This window comes from Manis javanica, chromosome 5 (genome assembly GCF_040802235.1).
Source record: "Manis javanica isolate MJ-LG chromosome 5, MJ_LKY, whole genome shotgun sequence".
NCBI classification, from domain to species: Eukaryota; Metazoa; Chordata; class Mammalia; order Pholidota; family Manidae; genus Manis; species Manis javanica.
This window is the reverse complement of record NC_133160.1, coordinates 85,631,192-85,656,257: the sequence shown is the minus strand read 5'-3', so window position 1 is coordinate 85,656,257 and position 25,066 is coordinate 85,631,192. Positions and strand designations below refer to the sequence as shown.

General features: G+C 34.4%; 1 protein-coding gene across 6 annotated transcripts in view; it reads right to left on the bottom strand.

The window, feature by feature from the left end:
• Positions 1-25,066, bottom strand: part of TBCK (TBC1 domain containing kinase) — a 197,001-nt gene that overhangs the window by 171,012 nt on the left and 923 nt on the right. For 2 of the 6 annotated variants that reach the window (XM_073237202.1, XM_073237205.1), the window contains exons 2-3: positions 17,823-18,044; positions 9,034-9,106 (exon numbers count right to left, since the gene is read on the bottom strand). In XM_073237202.1, the coding sequence (XP_073093303.1) occupies positions 9,034-9,106; positions 17,823-18,015 (266 nt within the window). In that variant the 5' untranslated portion in view covers positions 18,016-18,044. Of the gene's footprint in view, positions 1-9,033; positions 9,107-17,822; positions 18,045-25,066 lie in introns of those variants that run through there. The other 4 variants (XM_073237204.1, XM_073237203.1, XM_073237206.1 and 1 more) reach the window with 2 other exon arrangements.

Here is a 25,066-nt window from a genome sequence, read left to right as displayed (position 1 = left end):
TTCACTTTATCCACACTCACACCTGTCCTTCCTCTTACATGTGCTCTTTCGCCTTCCCTCCCTCATTCTCTCCCTCTTCTCCTGCTCTCCTGTAATCTCTCTAAAAATAGTACACTTAATACTTTACTAAAAATTTCAACTGAGGATGCATTTGGCTAAAAAAAAGTGTCTAAATTGAAAATAACAGATTGGTCAACATTCTATATCAACATATTTACATGTTCACTGACCAACATTTTTGGACATGGATAGTGAAGGAGTTCCCTCTCTCCAGTAAGAATCTTTTTTTAATAAACACAGGGTTTATTTTATTCTTGACTATTATTCTGGAAAATAGCATATAATAAAGTTTGAATTTAAACTTAATTACATTTTGATTTTTTTTCCCTAAAGAAAACTGCCAATTTGAGTGACTCAGTATGGGGAAGTTGGGGTTCCTATGGCCAGGATACTTACTGAACTTAAATCACTTGATGATATAATTAGCCTGTTGCTAGGCTACTGCTTCCATACCCGTAGGCAATAGCTATTATTGCACTATATAGAGCTCGGCCCAGTGCTCTTGGCAGAGGCAGAGATGCTAGTGCTTGACCTACCACTAGGAGAACAAGCTGGGTAATAAACCCTTTCACCTCAAGAACGTTCTACTGTCATTCTTTTGGTTGCACTGAATCCATAGTAAACTTGCCCAGGGCTGAAACCCATTGACAAGACACCTCCTCAAGAAAGAATCTCATCAGTTTCAAAACGTGCACATTTCCCAAAAGTTCCTATTTTCCTGATTGGCCTGTATGGGCTCCTGGTAAATGTGCTCTTGGAATGTTCTAAATGAACATTTGCCCATTTGAGGCCTTGAACCACTGTAACTTGTCTAGATAGTCTGTGCGAACAATGTCGTTAGTGATGAACAACTGATTTCCTTCTGGGAGGGCTGGAGCATCAGCAACTGCAGTCAGTCCCACAGGCATTATGTACTTCAATGACCAACCCCAATAAAAACCCTCCACTTCTAAGCTCAGGCAAGCTTCTCTAATAAACACTTGCACAAACTGTCAGATTTTGTTGCTGAAGGAATCAGTGCATCCTCTACAACTCTCCTAGTAGAGGACTCTGGAAAGTTTATGCCTGGCTTCTTCCATACCTTGCTTATTGTTTTCTCTTTATTGATTTTGTTTTGTATCATTCTGATGTAATAAAATAAGTTTAATGTATCTGTGAGTGTAATGACTTATGAGTCCTATAAGTGCTTCTAGTGAGTCACTGGAACTCGAGGGTTCTTGGTGGCCCCTGACACACCAGTTTCCACCACCTCTGCCACAGTAACTTACTAATATAAAAGAAAACACCAAATATCACACCTCTATAAGACCAAAAAATGTTCCCAAATTTTTACTAACCAAATTGTGACAGGCAGAATTCAAAGACAGGTTCCCAAGATCCCTGTTTCCTGATGTACATCTTGCAGAATCCCCAAGACTATAATTTTAATGGATTTTATTCCTATGGTCATGGTATGTTACATGCATGGCATAATTGACTTTAAGAAAGGGGGATTATCCGAGATGGCCTGACCATATCACCTTTTGAGTCCTTGAGATCTGGGTCTATAGGTTAGAGATAGAAAATAAGAGAGACTTTAGGCTTAAGACAAATGTGATATAAGGGAGATTAAACACTGTTGGTTTTGGAGATAAAAAAAGCATATGACAAGGAATGCAGATGGCCTCTAGGAGCTGAGAGAAGTCCCTGACTAATAGTCAAGGAAATAGGGAACCCAGTCCTACATACAAATTGCAAGGAAATGATTTCTGCCAACAATGTGAATGAACTTAGAAGTAGGTTCTTACCCAAAGCCACATGGAAATCAACAATTTGTTTCCTCTAATCATTCTATTTTTTAAAATTATTTCCAAGAAAATAATAAACAAATTACTATGACAACATTTGCATCAAACTTTTACCCAAACACATTTGTTTAGGAAATAAAATTATGTACATGTTTAAAAGGAACGTAATAGGGAAATAGAATTCAAATTGCATAACTAAACTGAAAATATAATTAGTTCATTCAACAGTTAATCTATGCCTATTAACTATATGCATATTCTTATGTGGAGACTGAAAAATGAAAAATGATAGTAAATGTATAGGGGAAATAGAAGTTCACGGCCAGGATCCTTTACCTGATCCAAATCTACTTGCCCATTGTGCATATGCAATGATGTAATACTTAGCCTACTGCACAGGTGCATGTTTGCACACATGTTGGCAATGAGCCATTATTGCCTATGTTGCTATAGAAAGAGCTCCACCCAGTGCTCACTGCAAAGCCTGGAGCAGAGGCAGAGACACAGATGGACTTGCTGCATGAGGACTTGCTGCATGCAGACTTGCTGGATGTAGATGTGATTCTAGCACTTGATCTGCCACGAGAATAAAGCTTGGTATAATGCCTTTTCACCCTCAAAGTTCCATTGTCATGATGCGGTCTCAGCGAATTCAGAGTGAACTTGCCCAGAGCTGGGAACTCCTCCTCCAGCCTGGAGCTACAGCATGTCAAAAAATGTATAGTTAATTAGGGAAGGTATTCCTTAATTCTACAATTTCAGGGAAACAATTATAAGCTGTAAGGGGAAAGGTACCTTACAACTAGAGAGATACAATGTAATAAAGGCATCTGGAGGAGGCAAATACAATTTTTGCTTGGTTCACTGGTACAGTATACAGGAGACAGAGGAAGTGCTATAACACATTGTGCCAAAGATTGGAGATAACACCTTTGGGCAAAAAGACGGTGTGGGTAAGCTGAGATTCCTATGGCCAGGATCCTCACTGAACTTAAACCACCTGATGATGTAACTGGCCTGTTGCTAGGCTACTGCTTCCATACCTTTAGGGAAAAAGCTATTATTGTACTATATAGAGAGCTTGGCCCAGTGCTCTGGGAGGAGGCAGAGACGCTAGTGTTCGACCTACCGCCAGGAGAACAAGCCAGGTAATAAACCCTTTCACCCCAAAGAAATGTTCAACTGTCATTTCTTTGGTCACTGAATGCATAGAGAACTTGCTGTGGGTTGAAACCCATTGGCAAGACAGATGGTTCTGGCACTCAATCTCCTTGACTATAGATTGGTAACAATAAAAACTACTTGCACAATTTAGACACTATTTGAGAATAATTTAGAGAGACTGAAGTCAGATCCTATGACTATAAAATGCATTTTCTTTATAAACATAAAAAAAGGAAAGCCACCAATTTGTCTTTGAGTGGGAAATGGACTGATCTTCAAAAATATTAATATAGCAGCAGAAAATAGGAGTGGTAGATGGAAAGACTAAAGGAAGGCAGACCTTTTAGGAGAATGCTGCAGTGCAATAGTTGAATTGTTTGTTAATGAAGACCAGTACTAAGGAATGTAGAGGACAGGAGACATGTGAGAAATATCACCAAGGCTGTATTAATGATACTTGACCACTATAGGACATACGGTACAAGAGAAGAGGAAAGCAAAAGATAGCTGCAAGATTCCAAGCCTGAGTGAAAAGCATCTGTGGGTATTATTTTATGTCTTTAAATAAATCAAGTAAGATAGAGAAAAAATATACACCAGTTATATAAATCTCTGTTACTTGACTACACTGTAATAATTTTAAATGCATTTTGAAACTATGACCCTGCAAGCAAAAAAATATATGAAAGCCTCAACTCCCACCATCAGGTTATATTCTAAAATAAGAATATCTATTTCTGATGTCTGTGACCTGTGGGTCATTATCCAACTGGGGACCACATTCTAGAATATGTCCAAAATTCTTTGGAATATCTAATTCAGTGAGTAGGCAATCTTTTAATAGAGGCAAATAAAACTTATTCATCTAAGTGGTCAGATTATGTTTTCCATCAAGTTAGTGAACAGCTGCAGACATAGCCTGCTTCCCATCAAAGCCTCCATGTATAAGCACATATAACCTCTGCTATGCTGATGGTTCTCTGGTAAATTTTCAAAAGCATAAAGACAAAAACATATGACAAACATTTTACTAAAGTGACATGCCTGCACTACTTACCCTGCCTTCACTTGAAAATGTAAGGATAATGCAGAATTTTACAGCAAGTGCCAAAACTCTGCTGAATATCTGTCTATGAACTATACTTGCTGACACTTTTTATAGATTAAGCAAAAGTACATGCTCTGAATAACACTAACACAAAAGAGAACTACTTCCCAAATATCTCCTAGACTTGAAAGGCGAGCTGTTTCTTCATGCTTGCTTTAACAGTGATGAAGGTATATCTCTTTTAACATTCTCTAGAAAATATTTCAGAAAGGAATTGGGAGTTCAATTTCTCCACTTTTCAGTATCTTGAATCTCGCTTTAGGGTAGCAACTAAATAGATTCACATGCACCAAGTATTAGGTGACTTCAAACAAATCTTTTAAACACACTGTACTTTTTTTTCTTGAACCTTAGTGGTTCTAAGAGTTTAATTCCAAGCCTCTGTCCAAAAAATAATTTTTATCATTTAACTGAAGCTGGAGAGAAATACCGGCAAGAGTGAACTCTGGCACAAGTAACATATCAAAGCACCTGAAAGAAGAGCAGCATTCTCCAAAAAGTTAATTTCTCATATTTAAGCCTGAATGGACTCTAAAGAAAATAGTGAGGAGTTTTCTCTTTCAAACAAGATTAGCAAACTATTCATACAAATAACATTCCTTTACAGAGAACTGACTAACTAGATGATACTTTCAGGTCATAGCACAAAATTATTTTCTGTTTGGAGAATTTGAATTTTCAAAAGGGGTTTTATACCATTAAAATTACAAAAAAAAGAGAATGCTTGATTTTTCTAGTGGTATCTGAAACCTCAAGATAGTCTTAAATTGCATATATTTGTAACATGAATTACTACCATAAAGTTTTAGTACAAAACTACTGTAAAGTTTTGCTTATTCCATTATGTTAAATTTGTTATGAAAATAATAAATTGACACAACTCTTCTCTAAGTTTCTAGTTTTCATTTCTCTACTCCCTGTCCCATCAATTTTACAAAAGATTTAAAATTGTCTTCAAAACAGAAATCTAGTAAGATGTATGCCTTGAATGATGTTTAAGTTTAGACAGTCAACTTCAAAAAACTACCAGACAACCCACAGCTTACAGTTTTGCAAGTTAGAAACAGATGGGCAAGTAAAAATCCTGGGTCTCAAGTTGCAACCCCATCCAAACAGATTTCCTGTTTATTTTGTATCAGCCTTTTTACAGGTGCAGGGTGCTTACTCTGGGCAGCTGGGGAAAGAACTGATTTATAAGCCATAAGAATGTCTTCTCACTTTTCATAAACAGGTTATAGAATTAATTAGAATTGCAGCAGATCCACTCTGTACATGAAAGCTGCTCTGCTATTGGAGACTAATGTAATCCAAATATGTGGAAAGTCAAAAATAATTTTCAACAAAGCTAATTAAATGGGAGGATCAGATAACAATTTAGAACTGAACGTGACAGAACCATTCCTACTCAAAGGCAGTAAATGCTGCAGGCTGTATCTCAAAAAGAACAAGGAAAATATTGAATGTTACTGTATTACCAGAATGATTTTAAAAATGGTAGTTTATTTGCAAAAGTGTTTAAATATATCTTACTTGAAGAAATTAGATTCATAAAAGCTATTATATAATCTATTTTAAATAAATGAAAGACTATTAGAAAATGTAAATGGCATGACAGACAATATGAAATTCGCATTTAATCATATTCATGTTTATCTACATATTCAAAGAATATGCTCTCATCTATAAAATTTTATCCTCATGAAGACATATATAAAGGCATTGAGGAAAGGGCTTTTTTACACTTTTACAGTGTTAAAACTACTGGTGTTCATTGCTATTTGATCTATCATTGGTAAAACAAGGATAAGGTAAGATAAACACAAAAAAGTAAAACTTCATGAGCTAATGGATTTAATCTTATTGGCAAAGCAATACTGATTATATTCTTACATAGTACAATTAAAAGTGAAAAAAAATAAAAGGATAGAACTGAGGTAAAATGCTAAAAATGGAAATTTGTCTTCTTAGTTACTAACTTCTCTCTCCTGCCTCAATTCTTTTAGTAAGTAAAGGAAGGATGTGGGCAGAGAGGGTAATGGGAAGATCAGAAGGAACATTCTATAGTTACTACCATACTGCTGACCACAGCACTACTCTCGCTGTGGCTTAGAGTCCTTTAGAAGGACTGAGAGCATAAGACCACGAGTAACATCAGTTTTCAGGAGAGCAATTCTGAGTATAGCATAGCTATACCTGTGAAGACTATGCCACCTCTGGATACTTAATACTCTGCCTTCTTTCATAGTGTATAAAGGTGCCTTCCTTTCGTCTGTCCCAAGTATCTTAATGAATATTGAATAATTTAAAAAACTTCAGTTATTTTTTGGTTAGCATTAATGTTGGTTTAGTAATTCACCTTTTTTTTAGGTACTTTTATGATCCCTCATAATTCATGATAACCGGTCTCTAAGATGATCCCCAGTGACCCGACTCCTGGGATTGCTGTGTAGTTCCCTGTAACACTGAATAGGCCTAATGGCCGACCATTCTGCAATGGTCAGAAATGACAGTTTGGGCTCCTGAGGCTAGCTCCTAAAAGGCACTGCAGTCTCCATTTCTCCTTTTTTCACTCTTAGATTGCTCACTCTAAGAGAAGCCAACCACCATTTTGTGAGGATAGTGAAGAGTCCAGTGGAAAGGCTGTCAAGGTGGGGAGGAACTAAAAGCCTACTGTCAAGAACTGGCACCAAATAAATGAGTTTTCCTAGAACAGATCATCAAGCCCCTCAAGCTTTCAGATTACTACAGACCCAGCTGAAATATTGCCTGCAACCTCATAAAATCTTGTGCTAAAACCACCCAGGTAATCCAATCTTGAATTCCTGACTCAGAGAAATTTTATGAAATGACAAATGTTTATTGTTGTTTTAAGCCACTTACATGCTGAGGCAATTTGTTAAGCAACATTACCCAACCCATAATTTTTCATAGGTGAAACACACACATTGTAAGTGCATATTTTAATGAATCTCAACAAGTTTTGCAAGAACATGCACTATGTAAGTAATACCCTGACTAATATGTAAAAAATTCCATTACCCCAAATAGTTCCCTCAAGGTTATCTTGAATCAGTTCTTATATCACTCCCTCTCCCAACCAGACTCAAGCACTGTTTTCATGTCTATCACTACAGAGGAGTTTTGATTGTTCCAAAATTCACATAAATAGAAGAATATAATCGTTTGTCTGCTTCTTTTGCTCAGCATGATATTTTTAAGGCTCATCATGTTGTATTTATCAATAGTTCACTCCTTTTGTTGTTAATATGCTACGACTTGTTTATCCATTCTCCCACTGATGGACATCTGCGTTCTTCCCAGTTTGGAGGTACTGTGAATAATGTTTATGGGAACATCCTCATGCAAATTTTATGGTGAACGTGTATCTTTTTCTTTTTCTTGGTTAAATAGTAAGGCAGAGCTGGGACTAGAATGAAGCAAATGAGTGATGTAGGGCACAAAATTTCAGGAGTGGGGCTGCTGGATCATAAAACATGTTTCTATAATTATTTGTCTTTTAAATTATAGTGCTGAAATTTTACACACATTTGTCATGGGTTCTTCTGTCAAGAAATCTCCCAATTAAATAAAGGACAACAGCAGGTTAATATATTACTAATGTCTTCTAGAATGATCACTAGATCAAGTAAAACTGCTTTGCAAATAAGGAAAATGATTAATGGATTTGTTCCAGCTTCCTAGATAGCTAGTGGCTTTTTCATTATGCACACAGCATTGTAAATATGAATTTAACCCAGGCTCAGTTAAAATTCCTAAACATGTGGCTACAATTGGTTTTACATTTTAATAATTAGCTTTCACAGAGAATTTTTTTTTAACATCAGTGACCTGTAAAGTATAAACTGGTGAACAAAGAATAATATGTTCTTTGAAAAATATTTGTGACTTGCAAAAGTTAGAATTTAAAAAGATAGTTACTAAATAAAGTTAAGGTATTTCTAATATATAGAAAAGTTACTTTTATTACCTATGGTCAGGTTAGACTTTTCTAAAGAAGCAAGTAAGGCAATGGTATACTTGTTAGCTGCACCTTTCATTCCAGAGGTGACTTAAAATCAAATCACTTTAAGTATCAAAGAAAGTATTTTCTTCAATTTTTTTTTACTTCTATTAAATTAGTACCATTTAGTAAGACACAATTTTTTCCACCCTTGAAAAATATTTATTTTCATCTAGAACATAGCAGTGATTGAAAAGTACTGACTGAGAAAATTTCTTTAAACTAGGATGGATAACTATAATCCAAAAAGATTCATGGCAAGCATTTTTCCTTTGTTTAGTACAGCTTTATTTACTAAAAGAATATTTTTCATGGTTTTAAGATAATTACAGAAAATCTGTGAAGCTCATTTAATAGTATATTCATAATAAAGTATAGTCCACACATAGTTTTTACCTATGCCTGAGATAGAAAGTACATTTATTGAGTCATTGAAATAAGTGAATTTAAACTGTATCATGAGATTCCACAGCCAAGTCATGATTATTACTTCTTTCTACTCTTCAACATGGCCTTCACTTAACACAGTTCTCCATATCCCTATATATTACAGTATTCTGTAAGAAGTTTCCATGTACTTCTCTCAGAAAAATACTCTTAATCTCAGCTAGAGAAATGCTTAGCACTACAAATAATTCAAATTTTCATACATACCCTCTTTAAGATTTTTCTTTGTCAATCCTTTGGAGAATACCTACCTCACAAAAGCTGAACACTGACAATGTCAATAAGTTGAATTTCTATGAGGAATTAAATTTCCTAAAATTAAAATTTGTACCTGGATTTTATCATTAAACAAGTAACAGAGGAAACTAAAACCCTGTGGTTTCTAGTTAAATGCCTTGTTTGCCAATTTCTGCTTTTCATTTAATTGTCCTGATACTACACAGTACCTTACAGGTTTCCTTTCTCGAAGCAAGTCTTCTAGACTCCGTTCACAGTGTTCAGCCACCACCACCAGTCTCTCTGAGTAAAACAAAGCAAATCCAGTTTATCTGATTAACACAATGTTTTAATAACAAAATAATACACCTCACAAAAGATATTAACATATAGTACAAATGATATTATACAAGAGCTTTTCAAACTCTGTATTTACTACACAATTAGCAAATATATATAATAATAAGGATAGAGGTGTAATAAAACAATGTATTTAATAACAATTCCTTTTCATCTTGTGTGTTTTTCTCCAGAGTTTCTCTTAGGCACATCAGGAAAAACAGACGGAAAGGTTTACCTTAAGAAAAAAGCAGCAATCCTTCTTCTGACAAAGACTAGGAGGAGGGAAAGCTCGGATGAAGATACAAACAAATTTCGAAGTGGAGGGGAAATTGGGAGCTAAGGAAAAATTATCTTGACAATTTAATTAAACACAAAGTCTTTGAAACTGAGTTCAGAAACTTGAGAAAAGTAAAAATGTTTTGAATCATGGCTGTGGAGAAAGAACAGAAAATTGACTTGGGACTGTAAGATCATGGAACCTGCTGAGATTAAATCATGCGATAAAATTTTGGTTGGCTTAATCAGCAGTATGATGTAATTTTTATTTTCTAACAGATCAATGGTACCACTATTCTACCAGCTGCTCCCATGAGAAATTTAAGAGTAATCTGCCTTTCTCAAATCCAAACAAAAAGCCCTGCTATTTCTATCTCCCAAGTGTTTTCAAGAATCTGTACAGTTTGCTCCATCTGCCATAATCTGGGTCCAAGCCAGCACCCTCTCTTATTAAATTACTGCAATGATCTCTTACCTGATCTTCCCACATTAAATTCTTATTATCCTCCAACATATTTTCATACTAAAGTCTAAGTGATAAAATAACAATAAAAAATCTGAATATGCAACTCCCTCTCTAGCTTCATTTTTGTTATTTTATCTCTAGCTCACCAACTTCCAGTCACCCCAGACATCCTTCCTCCATCTTGCCTTAAGGCATTAGCACATGGGTTCCTATTGCCAAAATGATCTTCCCCACTTCTTACTTTCAGTTAATTCCTATCGTGAAACACAGCAGTTAGAGCACAGGGTTCAAATCCCAGGTTTACTACTCATTAGCTATGTGACCTTGGGGAAGTTTGCTACCTTTCTATGTCATGGTCTTCTCTTCTATAAAATGAGGAAAACACCACCACTTACCTCATAGAGCTATTGTGAGGATGAAATGAGTTAATATATAAGGATCTAGAATAGTGCCTGGCATGTAGCAATCACTATCTAAGTGTTAGCTATTATTATTATTCATTCCTCAGTTAAATGTGACTTCCTCAGGGAACACTTTTCTGTTCCCCAAATCAATTTGCTCCTCCTATATTTTATTATATTGCTCCTCCTATAATCTGTGCTACCCTGTACTTCTCCTTTGTAACACTTCAACTTTGAGGGTTTATACACATTTTTATTTAATCTTTGTTCCCCACTAGATAACATGTTTATGATGACAGAAAATGTTAGTCTTGTTCAAAATGTATCATCACTGTCTAGAATGACACCTCAAACATATGTGTCTAATATAAAAATTCTTGTTCAATGAATAAACAAAGGCATTGTATAGTCATTAGAAATGAATATAGGTTTGAGATGATGACTGTCATTAACAAAATAGAGTTCTGTCCTGTGTAGAAAATTATATGCCTGTTGTAAACTAGGCATAATAATACCTTAACAGTGATGTTAATATAAAAAAATCAGAACTTGTTAAAATGTACATGTTCTATTAATTAGTAATTTTAAATTGGATGTTCATGTCTCCATATCTATGAGAGATTTCCAATGTTTGGCACAAGCTTAAAATTTGTCAGGCTTAAAATGATTTAGGAAAAAAAACTTGATTTGTCAGGCTTCTTCTGGAAACTCTTCAAAATACCATAAACTAGAGTTTGCCAAAGTTTCAGGATGCTAAGGAACTTTGAAGCAATATTTTAATACAGCAGAGCCCGAATACTTGACAGAATATCAAAGTTTCTCCCAGAGGTAACAGAATGTATACCAAAACAATGTTTCCAATATGAACCAGTGTTTTCAAGAAATCTTTGGAGAGTCTTCATCCTGAAACTTTGGACCACTATTTGAAAATAACTTCTCTTTGTTATAAAAACAATATAGTTTCACAGAATAATACATGACAAAAATATTTAGGAATCATAATGTGCCAAATGTAAGTCAGCAATATAGTGGCATTACTTATAAAAAACATGTGACACTAAGATGAACTTTAAAGAGTAGAACATACAAGAGCTGTGAAATTATCTTTCGTCTAATAAATATTTAATGAATATCAAGTATCACTGTAGCGCATACATAGCCTGAACTGCATTTTTTAGTCAATGCTAAAAAACTTAAAAGACTACAATATTACCCAAAAAGATAATAAATGAGTTGATTAGGAGAAGGACTGAATGATGGATTTAAAAAAATTTTTGTAACTTAGAGAAAGCAAGAGATAAATTGTAAATATGCTATGATAATATAAAAGGTTATTAGAATACAGTTACTGCATCATTGTTAGTTATTCACCGTAAAAACGGAGACTAGAACACTTTTTAAATATATCTAAATAAATTTCTAAACAGTAAAACTGACCAAGAAAAAATTCTGTGCTTAAAAATAGTATTGTTACTAGGACACTGTGACCTAGTAATTAACATGGCTAGACTATAATCTTCAGTTATTCAATCTAGAAGTTATCCTGAAGGTATTTTATAAATGATTTACGTAATCAGCTTACTTTAAGCAAGAAAGATTATCCTAGATAATCTGGGTGATCCTGATCCAATCAGTTGTAAAGGCCTTAATAAGAACAGAATTGAGGCTTCTCTGAAGAAATTCTGCTCATGGATTGCAGCTTCAGCTCTTGTCCAAGAGTCCATCTTGTCCTTCTTTTTAGGCCACCCTATGAATTTCAGACTTGCCTACCCTGCTCCCACAATCACTTAAGCCAATTCCTAGCAATTAATCTCTATTACTTAGGTTTCTCTGATGGAACTCTGAACTCAAAAAGACACTTAGGCTGAAGTGCTGTGTATGTAGTTAGAGATATAGAATAAATTATCTGATAGGTCCTTAACAATTCTAGTATTCTCTACCTGAATCTTAAATCTATTAGTTAAAATAATTTTGTTTCTGATTTAAACAAGTCTGTCTTTAAATAAGGAAGACAAATTCTCTCTGTAGCTCTTAATACTCAACATAGGTGCTTTACAACCCTTTCTTTACATTAGGAATCCTTTTAGAGAATCTGATTGAAACTGTAGATTATCCAGGAAATACTTGTACATCCATGTACATACAGCCACAAAATTTTATATGTGATTTAGGAGGCTCACACATCTCCTGACACCCATAGTTCCCTGTGGCTCCTGGATTAAGAGTTGATATTTTAAACTATCAAACAATCACCAAAAGATTTCTGGGTTATTAATATCAAATAGAATGGGCTGCTTTACCATTTATAATCCTCACTCTGCTTTTAAACACTGCTAAAATTTTAAGCTCAAAAGAAAAAGATTTGTTAACTTAAATAGTTTCATGTTTTATTGGCCTTTTTTCTGTAAAGATATTTTCAACTTTTCTTTCAATAAACCAAGTTCTCAAATTCTAATACAATGTCCACAATTCTTGAGATTAACTACCTCATCCTGCTAAGTTAGCAAGAAAGTAAAATCATCTCGAACCCCTTTTGAATGACCTATAGAAACCAGTGAAATGCTGACTTCTGAGATAACCTAATGTGTGAAAACATAATGTTACTAAAATAGACCACATGTCACACCTAACTCCAAGTAAGAAGGGGAAAGTGGGCATCTAGCAGGTTAACAATGATGAGATGTGAGATACCTGTATAGGAAGAATAAAGGGGAAAAATGAACCAAAATAAAAATTCTTTGAGGAGATAATTAAATGGACTCCAAACCCAAACCATGTGGTGTTACATCATTGAGAAATGTGCATTGTTCACAAGGAAAACTGTTGAGTAGAACCTCTCAAATTTCTCAAATTAAATGCAACTGAAATAACCGTGATGCTTTGGAACAAACAGACCTTTACATAAATTCGTAGTCTAATTCAGTTACTTATTCCTTATGCATACAACTTTTCAGGACAGTGAACACTGCCAATACAAACAAGATAATCAAATTCCTAACCTGTTGACAATCACTGATATTTTCATTCGAGGCAGTCAAACTTAAAATATATGAAGTTATACATATCCATGACCTATGTTACCCTAGAAGAGACGGATGCTTAGATTAAGGAGCAGGGCAAACAGGAGAAGCAGAGTAACGTACTATGGTGGACAGGCCTAAGGGACAACCTAGATCATTTAGCTGGCTTCAACCCTAACAGACTTTAACTGTGTCTAAAGGGATCAATTTCTGACCAATTTTACCTAACATTAATAACTAAAAGGAAGATTCCTACACAGTTAGCAATAATGTTCTCCAGAGGGATTATGCCATCACGTTTTTCTTAGTTCAGTGCTTACAGGGGCTTATTTAGGTAGAAGGAGGAAAAGGAGCTGAAGAAACATCTAGGACTATTCAATCAATTATCCTGAGGAAAAAAAGCCTAGGGAAACTGGATAGGACCAAGACCTTGATCAACTCCAAATAGGTTTCCAGAAATAGTGGAAAGAAATAATGGGCATTTCATGATACATGGATAAAGAAGTCCTAAGAACTGAGTAAAGTGACAAGAGTTTGGGAAGTCACGCAAACTCAAAATTTGCTTCCGGTAGTTTTGGAACTGGGCCAACCCAACAATTGAAATTCTTTAGAATTTGTAATTGGACTGGGGTGGGAAGGTTTGAGGCATTCAGTGATTGACAATATCAGTTGTTCAGTGATTAAAAAGTTCCATATTTTTCTTCCTATTTTTCAACATTTAGTTAACATCATAGAAGCCATTTAGCAAAAAAGGTTTTTTTTAAACAACATATTTCCCAAAGTTTCTTTCTAGACTTTTGGCAAGTGGCTATAGCTACCTATAAATCTGCTGTAGGTATAGTTACCACTAGTCTTCAAGGCTATAGTTAAGCAAATTAGAAAAAGCACCTCTCCCAGAATGAATTAAGGATCAGATTTCATCTCCTCCTTATTCCATTAACCAGAAGATTTTATACAGTGAACAAATTGCAAAACTATACAGTGGCCCTGATTGTGGGTCTCCAGATTGGTGAATATGTGATACGGTACAATCCTAGATATAAATCAAATAAACCCTGTAAGGTCTACAGTCCTAAATTAGAACTTCTCAAGCCTGTCTTTAAATAAGGAAGACAAATTCTCTCTGTAGCTCTTAATACTCAACATAGGTGCTTTACAACCCTTTCTTTACATTAGGAATCCTTTTAGAGAATCTGATTGAAACTGTAGATTATCCAGGAAATACTTGTACATCCATGTACATACAGCCACAAAATTTTATATGTGATTTAGGAGGCTCACACATCTCCTGACACCCATAGTTCCCTGTGGCTCCTGGATTAAGAGTTGATATTTTAAACTATCAAATTTAGTTTACTTAAATGTTCACCCACAGAAAAATTGAGATGAGAAGTTACAGAGATTTCCCAGCTCAGAGATCAACACAGAAAAGAACAAAAAAGCCAACTCAGCCAGATTTGTTACGGACTCTGTCCATAGCAACAAATGTAGGAGATACCAGACACCGTACCAAAGTTTCTATACTAATGCCTTTCTATGTTACCTGGACAACAGATTTTATGAAAGTTATAAAGCTGGCAACTGACCATTTTTCCAGATTTAGATATCTAGAAATTTACTTCTTTATATGCTGTGTCATCACAAAAAGCAATTTGAAGCAACTGAATTTATTCCTTTGCCTTGACCTGTAAGAAGTTCACAAATTTATAGTCCACTAGAAGCAAGTGTATGTTAACTAATATTACTTTGTATTTTATTTTGTTCCTTTTTCCCTTTTTCATACATTTTCTTTCATGTACTGGATATGTAAAACAATGGATGCACATTGTAGTTTGCTTCATTTTTTTTGGAAAAATAAGAATTAAGAAATGTAAGTTCTTTTAAAAAGAATAAGAATGACTAAGAATGATATTAATATATGGATTCTTAGGAATATGTCAACAATAACGGTCGGCATATCTTTTAAAAATCCACTAAACCTTTTGGGCTACTACTACCATGAAAATGAATGAAAAATAAATAAAACATCACAGAAGAATTACACCTCTGTGTTCTGAAGTCCCTTATCTTATCAAGAATTTATGTACAGGACTTGGATTAATATCTATACTCTTCAATGTAGAATTCAACATTCCTTCCTTTGTGCTTCCATGGCATAGCAAATTGTACATCACCTACTGTAACAACAGTTACTATATTATAATCATGTTTCTATGTTTCACCTCTACTACTTGTAGAGCTTACTTGTGAACTGGGATCCTGTCATTCATCCTCATTTATCTGTGGCACCTAGCAAAGAGGGGCCACAGTAGCAGGTAAGTCAGTTAAAGTATTGTAATCCCAGTGGATGAAGGTTATGTATGTAAAATGACAATGTAAGAAAAGTCAGAGTAGACAAGAAAGATTGATTCTAAACAAATATTTAGCTCATCAGAATTTTTATAACTTTCGCTTCAATTCTAGCTTTCTATTAAGCTCTGTGTTCCCCATGGAGAGACACCCTTATGGGCCTCCATATGGCTCACCAACATTCTCTTGAAAAGTCAGGCTAAACCTTGTAAATATTTACTAATTATTGTTGAATGGATCAAAGGCAACCCTGTACAGTAAAGCAAGTCCCAATGAAGAGTGCATGTGTGAATGTGTACATATGTATGAATAAGGAAAATCAAGTATTTTTATCATCTGCAGGACAATTACCTCTTTTTACCACCTTCCTTCTCATGTCTCTTACTAGGTATGTGATAGAGCTCCAAAGTATTTAAGGCAATGAATAGTTCTGATTGGTAGAAATGTGTGGATATTTGCACTTACTTAGACTTATTGATTTAAAAATCTTTCAAAAATTATTAAATGTATTAGTATTGTGCCTCCCTTTACTTTCTAATTGTGTGACCTTGTATTAGCTACTTACTCTGTGTCTCAATTTTTTTATCTGTAAAATGAAAATAATAGTTCCTACCTCATGGTAATGTTATGAAGATTAATTACATATATAAAGCACTTAGAATAATGCCTGATACATAATAAACACTCAGTAGTAGCCATTAATATTTACTAAAAAAGATATTTTCTACTCAGTCTGCAAAATGCAAAAATTTTTAAGATATTACTTGAAAGCATCTGTTAGGTTATTTTTCCAGTAACCCAAAAAGAAAAAGTAGTTTGATGGTCTTTAAAATTAGGTTGAAATATATGAAAATAAATTATAGAAAAAAACAGGTATCAGCAAGTATATAGGGTTAATTTCCACAAATTATTTTTTGTTAGAAAAATTAAATATATTTCACTAAAATGCATTTAAAATAAATAAGAAATGGAAACTCAGCATACAAATAAGCTTCCAAACATAATTTTAAAGTAATTAAAATATTGCCTTCATAAGCATCTCTAGGAATACTACAGATTGAATGTTTGTGTGCCCTCCAAATCCTTATGTTAAGACACAGTCCCCAATGTTATGTTTGTGGGCAGGACCTTTGGGAGGTTCTGTCCCCATGAACAGAATTAGTGACATTATAAAAGAGACCTGAGAGAGTAACTCCCTATCAACTTCTGCCATGTGTGGTTAACAGTAAGAAGGTGGCTGCCAGTGAGGAAGAGGACCTCACCACACATGAATCTACTGGTACCTTGATCTTGGACTTCCCAGCCTCCAGAACTGTGAGAAATAATGTTTGTTGTTTATAAGCCACTCAATGTATGTTTTGGTATGGCAGCCCGAATGAATTAAGATATGAAATATGGAAGAACTTGACTATACTACTGAAAAGGCAGTAAACACCTTTCTGGTGGTGAAACACTGACTTTTTAACCAACAGGGTTCAACTTTTCTACTGGGATACTATATTTTCTAGAAGGAATACTATATGAAAAGACTCTCCCCCAAATTAATGACTCATTCATTTGAAGACTGTTAGCCCAAATTATTACTTTCAATAAAAAAAATACATTTATATAGATGCTTCTAAGGTTTCTAACATATAACTTTTATTTCCTTCTCATAGAGGTAAAGAAATATGCATAAGGATAGGTTGTTTCCCTGAAAGAGAAAATTAAAAATCCTGATTCTCAAATCTGAGAAACATGAATCACTCATTAATTTGTTCACCCAACAAATTGTATTGAATGCCTATATGTTAGGTGCTGTACTGGCTCTGGGGTTGTCAGAGGCAAAAGTCATTTAGTCTTAAATTAAAAAACTAAGAATCCTCAGAAGAGACAAATTAGGTAGACAAAACAATAAAATATAATAAAAGATATAAAAGAATCTAGGAAAGGGACCAAGTTCAGATTTTTGGTAATGGGACACAGTATAATCCAGGAGAGAAAATAGCAAAGTATAAAAACAAGGCGATGGCAGTCAGGAAAACTCAAATGAGTCTGTTTGGCTGGAGTGAAGGGTGGAGTTTTGCATGCACACACATGCTGACTGCTTTATACATCTATGTCACATTTATAACCTAATCAGGGTCACAGCAGATAACACAGAATAGGAAAAAACAACAACTCACCATGCTTTCCCCTAGAAATATCCACATACTGACACAGTCTGGGATGGGTGATGGTCTTAAGGATTTGAAATCGCCCTAAAATTTTGATGGAATTTGGTGTAAGAGGAAGTCCATTGCTTCCACAAACATCATGTGGCAGAGCTGAGGCAAAGAAGGTAAAGGCACCCATTTCTGCATCCTGCAAGGGAAACATTTTTGGAGTCTTAGATCTTCCAAGATGATCTGGAAAAGAAGAGAATTTTATGATAGATTAACCAAGCATTAAGCCAGTGTTTTCTCACCTTAAACATGATTTAACAATATGTAACTTGGAGGAAAATGCTGATCTGAACATTTCACAGTACAAGATATCAAAATTAAAAATTCCAAGATAATATCAAAGAGGAAAAACCACCCAACCATAAATTTGTATTACAGCTCTAAATCAAAATTAAAGATTTTCAATGAAATAAATAGGAAGAGATAGAATATTCCCTCTTCAATGATGCCTGGCAGTTTTAAGAGTTTAGAGGAAGTTAATTATTGCATATTCTTATCAATAAGGCTCTTTTATTTACCTAAATCTTGAATAATGCCCCAGACCATCATGAACTTTTCCTCCTCACAGTGTGAGAGAAGTCAGGGAAGAGGAAATAGAGATACCAGCCAGAAACTTTAAATAACTAGGGACTCTATTAGTAGTAAGAATTAAACTAGAAAACAAAAGACACTATAATGTTATTTAAATAACTCATCTATTTTTGTTTTTATGCTAGGTACCTTACATATAATGTTTTAATCCCCTCAACTATCTTGACAGGTATTACTGCCTCCTATATGAGATATGGATGTTGCATGTATATATACTAAGGATTTCTATTAGTAGGGCCTCCAAAGCATATACTGCCCCGAAGTTGTATAATGGAGATTAAGAAATTTGCTCCAAATCAGTATAAATCACAAAGGCAACCACAACAAGAAAGTTTTCCCCCAACAAAAAATCTCTCTCCCACCCAAGTGTCTAACAAAAGACACTGCATTCTTCCCTTCTCAGCTTCCACAATAAAAATGTTGGAATCCTAAATCAAGTATTAGAGTGCTTTTCATGTGTGCCCAAAACCTCATTAAAAACATCAAAAAGAAATGTTTTAAAATGTATAAACTCATAACCAGGAAGAAAACAGAAAAGTCATGAGCCGATGAAAGATTTCAAAAAACACCTGTGAAACATTTTGCATGTGGAAGAGTATCATCATAGGAAGCAAAAGAAACAAGCTACAATCAATAATATTGTCAAGAGGTATGCTTGGCCTTTACAGATTCAGAGGAGGTAAGAACAATGGTGAGCAGCAAGAAGAAGAGGGCTTCAAATGAGAAAAATTTACAGGGCTGAAGAATAGAAGGGTCAATTCTGCCACTGACACCCCCCTCCCCCGAATAACAAGCAGTTATTTAATCCTTCAAGCAAAAAAAGATAAGATTCTACCCTACAGAAATTAAATGAATTGTGTCAGAACTACATTAAATAGCTAGTATGAACACTGATGATAAAAGCAAATTCCTCTTAATTCTGGAACTTGTAGAACTCCAGTTAAGATCTGGGTAGCCATCCTAAAATGGAGTATGTGAGTCATCAAGCCTGTCCATATACAAAGCTTCCAGGCAGACTTCCTTAACTCTAAAATAATAAACTATCTAGGAAGCATCAGATAGTTGAGGAAAGACTACAGTACAAAGGCAAAGGATCAAATATCCTCCTCCCCCTACCACCCCCCCAAAACCTGCCCTGGGCAATCAAAATAATTTATGAAAAAAAAAACCCAATATCAATTCTAATATATTTAGAAATATTTAAGAAGATATTATATCCATTATATAAAACAGGATGTTTGAAAAAACATATTTCACAAAAAACTAAAAAGAAACTGCATATATATATATATATATACACACATATGATAACCTTATTAATATTCAAGAAATTTCTCACTAAAATCCCATGAGAATTTATACCTGCCAGATAGTAAAAATTAAGAAATCTGGTAATATATAATATTAGGAAAACATGGAGAAATAGAATTTGAGTTTGTATAATCACTTTGGAAAACGGTTTGACACTATTTTGCTATTACATTCCTGCAGGAACTCCTAGACATATACACCAGGGAATACATATAAGATTGATCAGGGTGGTTTTGTGCCTATTATCCCTAAACTGGAAACAACTTAGATATCCTAAGACAGGTGAATGGTAAAAGAAATTGTGGCATATTCATCTGGTGGAAGAGTATATACATTGGGAAATAAGCGAACTATATGAACATCTTTAAAAAATAATGTTGAGTAGGAGAAAAAAGTCACACGAAAGTTAGGCCAATACTCATAAAATTTGAAAACAAGAAAACCTAAATAATAAATAACCCAGGAATACTTACATACGAGGTAGAACACATTCAAAAAGTAAAAGAATAAAATAAAAATTTAGAAGAACTAAGGATTAAAAAATTTTTTTTTATTCTTTTACACATCAAAAGGCACACCTGAGAAAATGAAAATCCAAACAAAAGATAGGGAATGTATTGTTATATCTATATTTAATTATATAAAACATTTTAATAAAATATATGGATGTATATGTATACGTGACAATAGACATATCCAGAATACATAAAGAATGCCAATGATGTCTCAATAATAAAAGAAAAACAATATGAAAATAGGCAAAAGTTATTTTTTTTTAACTTTTTATTAAGGTATGATTGATATACACTCTTACGAAGGTTTGACATGAAAAAACAATGTGGTTATGACATTTACCCATATTATCAAGTCCCCACCCATACCCCAATGCAGTCACTGTCCATCAGTGTAGTAAGATGCCACAGATCCACTATGTGCCATCCCTGTGCTACACTGTTCTCCTTGTGATCCCCCACACCATGTGTACTAAACATAATACCCCTCAGTCCCCTTCTCCCTCCCTCCCCACCCGCCCTGCATCACCCCTTCCCTTTGGTAACCACTAGATCATTCTTGGAGTCTCTGAGTCTGCTGCCATTTTGTTCCTTCACTTTTGCTTCATTGTTATACTCCACAAATGAGGGAAATCATTTGGCATTTGTCTTTCTCCACCTGGCTTATTTCACAGAGCATAATGTCCTCCAGCTCCATCCATATTGTTGCAAATGGTAGGATTTGTTTCTTTCTTATGGCTGAATAGTATTCCATTATGTATATGTAGCACTTCTTCTTTATCCATTCATCTACTGATGGACACTTAGGTTGCTTCCATATCTTGGCTATTGTAAAAAGTGCTGCAATAATGATTAGTATATAATAATGATATAATAATGATAGTCCATAATGATTGAACTAGCTTACATTCTCACCAGCAGTAGTGTATGAGGGTTCCCCTTTCTCCACATCCCCAGGAGCATTTGTTGTTCTTAGTCTTTTCAATGCTGGCCATCCTTACTGGTGTGAGGTGACATCTCATTGTGGTTTTAATTTGCATTTCCCTGATGATTAGCAATGTGGAGCATCTTTCCTGTGCCTGTTGGCCATCTGAATTTCTTCTTTGGAGAACTGTCTCTTCATATCCTCTGCCTATTTGTTAATTGGGTTATTTGCTTTTTGGGTGTTGAGGCATATAAGTTCTTTATATATTTTGGATGTTAACCCCTTGTCGGGTATGTCATTTATAAAAATATTCTCGCATACTGTAGGATGCCTTTTTGTTTTGTTGATGATGTCCTTTGCTGTACAAAAACTTTTTAGTTTGATGTAGTCCCATGAGTTCATTTTCGCTTTTGTTTCCCTTTCTCGAGATGGGTTCAGGAAGAAGTTGTTAATGCTTATATTCAGGAGATGCTTGACTATGTTGTCTTCTAAGAGTTTTATCATTTCGTGACTTACATTCAAGTCTTTAATCCATTTCAAGTTTACTTTTGTACATGGGGTTAAACAATAATCCAGTTTCATTCTCTTACATGTAGCTGTCCAGTTTTGCCAACACCAGCTGGTGAAGAGGCTGTCATTTCCCCATTGTATGTCCATGGCTCCTTTATCATGTATTAAATGACAATATATGGTTGGGTTTATATCAGGGCTCTCTAATCTGTTCCATTGGTCTATGGGTCTGTTCTTGTGCCAGTACCAAATTGTCTTGATTACTGTGGTTTTGTAGTAGAACTTGAAGTTAGGGAGCATAATTCCCTCGGCTTTATTCTTCCTTCTCAGGATTACTTTGGCTATTCGAGGTGTTTTGTGGTTCCATATGAATTTTAGGATGATTTTCTCTAGTTCATTGAAGAACGCTGTTGGTATTTTGATAGGAATTGCATTGAAGCTATAGATGCTTTAGGCAGGATCGCCAAAAAATAGGCAGAAGTTTTAAACATATATTTTCACAAAGGAGAGCATACAAATAGACAATAAGCACACAAAAAAATTCTCAACAGCATTAATCATCAGAGAAATGCAAATTAAAACCACAATAAAATACCATTTCACACCTACCAGAATGGCTAAAATTTGGATGTCTGGCAATAGTTAAGTGTTGAAGAAGATATGGAACTGAAGCTGAAATACTGCTACTGGTGGGAGCATAAAATCATGCATGAACTATGGAAAACTATTTGGAAACTGCTTTGAAGTTAAAAATACCCCAAACTTATGACTCATAAATTCTACTCCTACTAGGTATTTACCTAAGAAAAATGAAAATATCTGTCCATAATAAAAATATTTGTATGAGAATGTACACAGTACTTTTATTCGTAACAGTTGAAAATTGGAAGCAATGAAAATGTCATACAAACAAATGGATAAACATGCTTTGGTATATTCATCCAATGGAATTATATTCAACAACAAAAAAGGAACAAACATGCCAAAATATGGATGTACCTCAAAAAATTATCATGACAAATTAGACACAGGAGAGTTCATATCCTATGACTCCATTTAAATGTAGTTCTGCAACAACAATTCTGAAGTACCATGATGAAAATGAGAATGCAGTGCCTTTGGCAAGGAGGATGGGACTGGACAGGGACACATGGGAACTTATGGAACAGTGTACATGTCCACACCTGAATGGGGCAGTGGTTGTCATGTGGATGCTTACATGTTATCAAAACTCATCACACTAGTCACTTAAAAATTAGTGTACTTTAATACATGTAAATTTCATTTAATAAAAAATGAAACAAATGAAAGAGAATGTGAGAAAGGAGTAACTTTCAAAAATGAGGGTTTGGAAATTAAATAGATGATTACCAAATTACAAGTGTTGGAAATAAAGTTGAGATAATTGTTCAGAACATGGAGCAAAAGGGCAAGTAAATAAAATTATATAAGAGAAAAGATAATAGACATAGTGAATCAAGCCTAGAATCCAACAACCACCTTATGGGAGCATTGAAAAAAGCATCTATAGAGAAATAAAGGAGAATAAATTATGACAGGTAGGAGAAAATACCCTACAGTTAAAGTGAAACATGTACCTTCAAATTAAAATGGGTTGTAATTTCAAGGAGGATAAATGAAAAAAGACACACACTGAAACATTTATTCTAGCTCTTGTGAATGAGTTCACCGCAAGGACAATAAACTCACACCAAGACATGCCATCATAAATTTTCAAAGCATCAAGCATAATTAAAAATTTTCATTATTTCAGAGAGAAAACAAATAGTTCAGACATCAAAAAATTAAAGTCACACTAGTATTCTCATATTCTTATAAGCAACAATGGAAGTTAGAAGACAGTAAAGCCTTAAAAGATTTGAAGAAACATAATTTTGTTTTCTACATTCAGCCAAACTATCAATAATACATAATAATTTACAGCCAGGCAAACAAAAAATAAAATTACCAACCACAGGTCTTTTATGAATAAGTTTCTCTAGAATGTATTCTACCAAAACAGAAAAGAAAACCAAACAGATGTGGGGTTAAGGAACAATGTAACTTACTCAAGATCAATGAACATAACCCAGGAGAGAAGCTGTACAAAAGGACTAGAATGTAATCTGTTCAAATGAAACAAAGTGATTGGGCTCCAAGAGAAATGTCTTCAAGCAGAGAAATGATGGAAGCCTCTTAAACAAGAAACAAGAAGACATGGTGAAAAAAGCACATGATTGGAGGGGGTTGGTGAAGAAAGAAAGCACACATACCTTTTCCCAAAAAGAAAGAAGAAAGTCCTCTGTGAAAGTGAAGAGGGTTAAAAACTAAATATTAAGCATATGGTCTAAAACATAAAGCACTTAAATACAGCATAATTTTTTTGTCACTGGAGAGGAAGAAGAATCAGTTTGATGTTAATATTACAAATCTTTGCCTGAGTGTGCCACAGGTGTCATGAAATTAAAACACTGGGAAGGAAATGTTTCATAGAATACTTCTTGGTTCTGCACTGAAGAATATTCATAAAGCCATAGAACAGTTTTAAACACATGAACAAAGTAAAAAAAACAACTGTAGTTAAGAAATATAGTGTAAATATTATTAACCTTTACAACATATAAGCAAAGGTCCAGCTAAGGGAAGGTGGGAGTGGATGTGGTTTCTGTGGTGGTAAAGGAAAAAGCAGTTACTACTTTCCTCATTTTACCAAATAAGAAGCCAAAATATATTTTCAAAAGTTGAGTGAAAAAAATAATAGTTTACATACATTATTTAGAACTATAAAACTAATAAATATAAAAACAAAACATTGTGATAATTATTCAAACATTTGGAGAAGAGAGATTGTGGATGGTGTGGGCTATTTTAGGAAGTCAGTAAAAAGAAAAAGAACTGGCAGTTTATTATTCAACACAGACTTAAAATTAGATAATATTAAAACTGGTTATCTCTGAAAAACAGGACTGAGGGTAGGAAGGGAGATAATGAACTGTTACATTTTGTTACACAATCCCTCTGTGCTATATTATTTGATTTTCATTTTGATACCTCTATCACTTAGACAATTAAAATTCAAATAACCAAATAAAGATAATGCAAAAATTAAAGTTAAAATACTAGTTAGCATAAAACATTTCATAAGTGTTCTGCTTCAACTACTTCCTGGATGGGATACATAAATAGCCTTACATAAAAGATAGCAAACACATAGATTTGCTTACACTTGGTGAGTGGAAGAAAGCTAGTGAAAAAAACAAAAACGAGCTGAGAGAGATAAGATGAGCAAAAACAATAATGTAAGCAGTTGGGTTTGAAAATTCCTTCACTCAACAATCCGGTGAAGCTCCTATTTT